The sequence below is a fragment of the Bactrocera oleae genome, chromosome X (genome assembly GCF_042242935.1).
Source record: "Bactrocera oleae isolate idBacOlea1 chromosome X, idBacOlea1, whole genome shotgun sequence".
In the NCBI taxonomy this organism is placed as follows: Eukaryota; Metazoa; Arthropoda; class Insecta; order Diptera; family Tephritidae; genus Bactrocera; species Bactrocera oleae.
In genome coordinates, this window is record NC_091541.1 from 926,880 (window position 1) to 934,141 (window position 7,262).

Below are 7,262 nucleotides of genomic sequence, written 5' to 3' on the forward strand. Positions count from 1 at the left end.
TTCTATTAGGCAGCGATCTCATACCTCAGATAATACTCGAGGGTGTTGAGAAAATTTCAAACAAACTATTGGCACAAAATACTATTTTTGGGTGGATCCTAAGTGGACTAGTGTCGGAACCAGTTACCACCATGACCACTCAGGTTGAGGAAATCTCAAACGAATACCTCAGTTCACAATAATCCCATTACTCGAATTTCCCCCCAAGCGGATAAGAGAATTAAAGCAGAAGCTATAGTCTTACCGCAACTAACAAATATGCTTCCAAGCTATCATATAAATAGCAAGCATTGGCAAAAGGTTTCACACCTAAAGCTAGCAGTTCCCAACTGCAACACACCCGCTCAAATAGACATTCTATTAGGCAGCGATCTCATACCTCAGATAATACTCGAGGGTGTTGAGAAAATTTCAAACAAACTATTGGCACAAAATACTATTTTTGGGTGGATCCTAAGTGGACTAGTTTCGGAACCAGTTACCACCATAACCACTCAGGTTGAGGAAATCTCAAACGAATACCTCAGTTCACAATAATCCCATTACTCGAATTTCCCCCCAAGCGGATAAGAGAATTAAAGCAGAAGCTATAGTCTTACCGCAACTAACAAATATGCTTCCAAGCTATCATATAAATAGCAAGCATTGGCAAAAGGTTTCACACCTAAAGCTAGCAGATCCCAACTGCAACACCCCCGCTCAAATAAACATTCTATTAGGCAGCGATCTCATACCTCAGATAATACTCGAGGGTGTTGAGAAAATTTCAAACAAACTATTGGCACAAAATACTATTTTTGGGTGGCTCCTAAGAGGACTAGTTTCGGAACCAGTTACCACCATGACCACTCAGGTTGAAGAAATCTCAAACGAATACCTCAGTTCACAATAATCCCATTACTCTAATTTCCCCCCAAGCGGATAAGAGAATTAAAGCAGAAGCTATAGTCTTACCGCAACTAACAAATATGCTTCCAAGCTATCATATAAATAGCAAGCATTGGCAAAAGGTTTCACACCAAAAGCTAGCATATCCCAACTGCAACACCCCCGCTCAAATAGACATTCTATTAGGCAGCGATCTCATACCTCAGATAATACTCGAAGGTGTTGAGAAAATTTCAAACAAAATATTGGCACAAACTACTATTTTTGGGTGGATCCCAAGTGGACTAGTTTCGGAACCAGTTACCACCATGACCACTCAGGTTGAGGAAATCTCAAACGAATACCTCAGTTCCCCGAAGCGGATAAGAGAATTAAAGCAGAAGCTATAGTCTTACCGCAACTAACAAATATGCTTCCAAGCTATCATATAAATAGCAAGCATTGGCAAAAGGTTTCACACCTAAAGCTAGCAGATCCCAACTGCAACACCCCCGCTCAAATAAACATTCTATTAGGCAGCGATCTCATACCTCAGATAATACTCGAGGGTGTTGAGAAAATTTCAAACAAACTATTGGCACAAAATACTATTTTTGGGTGGCTCCTAAGAGGACTAGTTTCGGAACCAGTTACCACCATGTCCACTCAGGTTGAAGAAATCTCAAGCGAATACCTCAGTTCACAATAATCCCATTACTCTAATTTCCCCCCAAGCGGATAAGAGAATTAAAGCAGAAGCTATAGTCTTACCGCAACTAACAAATATGCTTCCAAGCTATCATATAAATAGCAAGCATTCGCAAAAGGTTTTACACCTAACGCTAGCAGATCCCACCTGCAACACCCCCGCTCAAATAGACATTCTATTAGGCAGCGATCTCATACCTCAGATAATACTCGAGGGTGTTGAGAAAATTTCAAACAAACTATTGGCACAAAATACTATTTCTGGGTGGATCCTAAGTGGACTAGTTTCGGAACCAGTTACCACCATGACCACTGTCGGGGTACTCGACGTTGAGTTTGCCGGTGTGCCAAATAAAATAAAATGTTAATTTAATTTCGACAAAATGTAACTTTAATTACTTTTAGTATATAGGGTAAAAATATGATAATTTGTGTGGGTTAATTAAGTGTTATATGTACAATCCAATTTATGTATTATTTATAGATTAGATTTAAATAAGATAACTTAATTATATATTTAATTATAACCTGATAATCCCGCGTAGATTCCTAAGTGGTGCTGCTGTTGTTGTTGTTGTGTTGCTGGGGCGATCTTATTTTCGCGCCTTTTTGTGTCCGTCCGCTGGTATTTGCTCTTTTATCGGCTGATTAATTCCAATTGGAATTTATGAGCGATGTTGGTGCTGTTGAGCCTTTTGCATTGTCCTCTAATTCGTATTTAAACGAGTTAGGAGAACAATGCAGGGATGTGTTCATTTGGTATGAACATCCCGGCCGCCTAGCAGGGTCTGCGAATAAAAAAGTTATTAGATCTATTTCGCTTTGGGTTAATGAATATTGTTTTAAGATGGGTTGAGTGGTTACTTAGGGTTTAAATCGCACAAGCACCGGTTAGAGTCCAACCGAGTGCGGTGTTTTGTGCGATCACGGTGCTGTTGTCTGGGTTGAATATTCCGGGTTTCATTATCCTTGGGTAGATGTCTGCTCCCAGTTCCATCATGATTTTGTCATCCTTGTGGAACATAGGGTCGGCTAGGACTAAGTGGTCGAATCTCTTAACGATTTCGCCACCTATATCACGATTGTAGGGTCGGGTCGGTAATTCCTGCGTCATAAGGCAGTTAACTTCGACATGCCAGTCGGGATCAGTTAGTGACCCTATGACGAGTTTACATATGCGGTGAGAGTCAAGGTACGTTTTCGGTAACCTCAATCTCTGAACTAGCTCCGAGGCTATAATTGTCACCTTTCGGGTCGGGTTAATTATGGCACGTATTTTATTCCATTTGCCATCGTGTTTTATTTTTATCATGGCAGTGGGTATAAGGGTCGGCTTGGCCAGTAGTGTTGGAATCTCTTGATCTTTGTGCAGTCGTTCGTTGCTCTTTGTTGGTTTGGTTTTCTCTTTGCAGAACAACCTGGGGTGTCCATGTAGAGTTGAATGGTGCTCCCCGTTACACATGTTGCATCTTTTTGAGCTTGTGCATCTTTGTGTTGAGTGCGATCTGGCCAAGCAGTTGACGCAGTACTTATACTTAGTTACTGCGTCAAACTTTTCGTGAATGTTCATTTTTGTAAATTTTGAACATGTCACTAATCGGTGATCCTTTTTACACAATCCACAGGCGACGTGTTTATGTATGCGTTTTGATGAATGGGTGATAGTTCGTCGGGCCGTGCGGTGGGTACTTCCTCTTTCTTCTCGAATGGGGGAGAGGGTCGCTTTAAAGCGATGTAAGCGTCTAGCCAGGGTCCCGTTGTCGGAGAGTGGGGTGATGCTTCGGGTGACGCTGAGTGAACGTATGGTGAAGGCTGGGCTACTCTGTCGGCTGCAGATAGATTTGTTGCTATTTTGAGGAGCCATGTCACTATAAAGAAATGAGATTAGTTATTTGGTAAGGTGACTATTTTGGTTATTGGGCGGGTAATTGTTCCCTGAGAAGTACGTATGTCAACTACTGATCGCGGATGTTGAAAAGTGGGTCCACCGAGGAATTTCAATCAGATTTAGGGTTTCGTAATCCTTTATGAAGGTTTTCCAGCGATGGAGAGTTAAGGGTTTTAAACTTTCATCCCAATCGGATTTATCGAGCCATATTTGTTGCATTATTATTTTGGCTGTGACTACAACGGGACTGAGCCAACCAGCTGGGTCGAACAATTTTGCTATAATCGATAATACTTCTCTTTTAGTAAACGATGTCTTATCGTGAATAGGGTTGATGAGAAAAAAGAATGTATCTTTTTTTGAATTCCATCTGATCCCCAGTGTTTTTGTGCTATTGGATTCCGGTAAACTGAGTAAATTGGTATCCAACAGGTGTTCTTGTGAGATTCCAGATAAGACTTTTGGGTCATTTGAGGTCCATTTGCGTAGAGCAAATCCTGCGGACTCCAAAGATGAAGTAAGTTCATCTCGTGCCATCTTCGCAGTTGCTACGTCATGTGCTCCTGCAAGTACATCATCGACGTACATTCCGTTGCGAAGTATCTCTGCTGCCAGTGGGTGGGTTCCTTGTACATCATCCGCTAATTTGAGGAGGGTACGGATAGCTAAATATGGGGCACAGTTAATACCAAACGTAACAGTTTGTAGTTCAAAATCTTCTATGGGGTCGTTAGGCGATCTTCTAAATAAGATTCTTTGAAATGGAGTGTGTTTGCTTTCAACAAGTATTTGACGATACATTTTTTGAATATCTGCATTGAATACGATTCGAAACATACGCCATTTTACCATTAGGATTACCAGGTCTGCTTGCAGAATAGGTCCAGTGTGTAATACATCGTTGAGGCTGTTTCTATTTGAGGTGGGGCATGATGCGTTGAATACCACTCGTAGTTGGGTCGTTAAGCGATCGGGTTTGATGACTGCGTGATGTGGTAGATAATATGTTTTCGTATTCTCTGCGGGGTCATATTCTATTTTTGTCATATGACCGAGTTCCAGGTACTCGTTGATGGCCTTGTCGTATTCTGTTTTTATTTCAGGTTTTCTAGATAGGGATTTTTCATTTCTTAGAAACTGAGCTAAAGCTATATGTCTTGAGTTGCCCAAGTCTATTTTTTCTGGGGTTTTAAAGGGTAATGTTACCACGTAGCGCCCAGTTGAGTGTCTTCGGGTTGTTTTTTGATAATGTTGCTCACACAGTATATCCGAAGTTGAGGGTAGAGGCTTTTTCGGAACTTCTTCGACTTCCCAAAATTGTGTGAGCAACTTGTCTGGGGTCGTCTTATTGAAAAATGACAATATTGAGGGTGAGATGGGTTTTTCAGGTGTGGGTCCGGAAAGAATCCAACCGAATTCTGTTTCTTGGGCTAGTAATGACCCGAGTACATTTCTCTGTACGCCACTGAGAATTATTTGTGGGTACAGATCACTTCCGATAAGGATGTCGACAGGTCTGGGTTTATAGAAGTGAGGGTCAGCTAAACTAAAACCGAATTCTTTATTAGAAATTATTCTATCAAGTGAGTGAGTGGGTAAGTTATCGGTTAAAGTTTTTAAGATAAACGCGTGGGTTGTTATCTTAAATTCCCTTTTTGTTGGTGAACGAAGGGTGAGTTCGCAAGTTTTGGTAGCTGTTGCGGAGACTGTGTTGTTCAATCCGGTCACTTGTGCGTTTTTCTTGAATGTGGGTATGTCCAATTTTCTGTGGAACTTCTCGGAAATGAACGTAGCTTCTGACCCAAAGTCGATTAGTGCTCGAGCTGTATATAATTGCTCTTTGTAAGAACTTGCACTATGGCAGTACCTAGCAAAACCTGCTTCCTACTTGAGTTGTGTGGGTCTTGAGTTTTATTTTCAGTGGACTGTAAGAGGGTTGTGTAGGCTTGCGGATTTGTATTGGGATTATGGGTTTGGGAGGTACTACTATTGGTAGAGTCAAGAGGCGGGTTCGAGGCTCTTGATCCTTGCGGGAGGGTTTGGGAGCGATATGGGGCATCCCTATGCAAAAGAGTGTTATGTTTCTTTCTACATATTCTGCATGAGTATTTTCTCTTGCAATCCTTGAAACTATGCGATAATGCAAGGCAATTAAAACAGTAACCATTATTTTTTATTACGTTTATTCGGGTCTCAACATTCATTTGTAAAAACTTTGGGCATTCTCGAATGGAATGTTGGGTTCTACATAACTTACAACTCTCAATGTCTTGGGGTTTTCTTGAGATGATGCTGTTTCTTACAGGGTTTTCACTAGCGTGTGGAAAACTCAATTTCGAAGTTCCAGAGACGTTCGCGTGAAAGGTATTAAATTTCCTGTCTTTTCCTTTTCTATAAGGCCCACTGTCGGGTTGGGTAACTGGAACGGGGTCAGTTAGATTTCCTACTGCTTCCAAAGATTTGTATCTATGGGTGAGAAATGCGTCCAAAGTTTTCCATGATGGTATTTCGGAGTTGTCTTCTAGGGTATCCTCAAATTGATGAAGTAAAGTTTTAGGCAATTTCAATCCACATAAGAAGATTAAGATTGGGTCCCAACTAGTCGTGTTTATGTATACATTATGAAGATTTGTAAGACAATTGTTGACGGTCCTCTGAAGGTGTTTAATAGCGCTTCCACTTTCCTGGTTTGCTTGGGGTAAATTAAACAAAATTTTTAATTGCGCGTTGACTTGAACTCGTTTGTTTTCGTATTGCGATACCAGGTCCCTCCATGCCATCAAGAAACCATCATTTGTTAACTATTGATCTTGCTTCTCCTCGGGTTTTTTGAATTAGGTGAAACAGTCTCTCCACGTTACTAATTTTGTAATTATTTACATATATGGCCGTAAACATGTCTCTGAATGAGGGCCAGGTTACGAAGTCGCCATAAAATATGTCCGTGTCACAAGGGGGTAGATGAATTGAAGATCCTATGTCCCGCGATGTGTTTTCATCTGAAGCTCGTTCCTTTATTGTGGGGGTTGGGGTCTTAAGATCATCTATAGCTTGGTTAATGGATCCCAAACATTTCAAATATAATTGATGACCTGTTTTAAATTTTTCTTTAACTTTTGAGAAGTCAATAGTTTCACCGGGTTTTTGTGGGGTTCTACGAAAGGCATCGTATGACTTGTTTGCCTTGTCGTAAATAGCGTTGAGTTCAACTCTTTTTATTTCCAAAGTATAAACGGATTCATCTTCGGGGTGGGTTTCATAATGTTCTTCGATATATTCGAGTAAATCCGAAATACAGAACTTAAATTCTTCCATTTTCGATAGAAACTTTATTTATTTGTTTATTATATAGAAATCGCAACAATTTATAAAATTTAAATGAAACAAATAATAAATTTCAAATAATTTTTCTTTATTTAAATATCAACAAGCAAATTCCCGAATGCTAGCGAATTTCCAAAAAAAAATTTTTTTTTTTTGTGTGTGTGTCTTATATATGCACAATATTTAAAATTCCGATGAACGAAAAATTTCCTACTGGGTTATTTGAATTTTTTCCTACAGGATTTTTTGCTTGCTCGCAATGCACCAGCAATGAATATTTAAGAGAGCGGGTAATGCAATTTGAATATATATATACGTGTATGTACGAATAGATACCAAGAGTAACGCTGCTTGGCTCTCAAAAATTGTATATTATATTGTAAGTACGTACTTATGAGAAATTTGAATATATATTATATATGTTAAGTGTATATACGAATTGGTACCAAGAGTAACGCTACTTGGCTCTCAAAAA

The 7,262-nt window shown here is 39.9% G+C and overlaps 1 protein-coding gene across 1 annotated transcript; it reads right to left on the reverse strand.

Annotated features, from left to right (window-relative positions):
* Window positions 1-1,894: 1,894 nt before the first annotated feature.
* On the reverse strand, window positions 1,895-3,503 carry LOC118679955 (uncharacterized). Its single transcript, XM_070112443.1, has one exon. It carries the CDS (start codon window positions 3,437-3,439, stop codon window positions 2,447-2,449), a length of 993 nt encoding a protein of 330 aa, XP_069968544.1. The 5' UTR covers window positions 3,440-3,503; the 3' UTR covers window positions 1,895-2,446.
* Window positions 3,504-7,262: the final 3,759 nt, after the last annotated feature.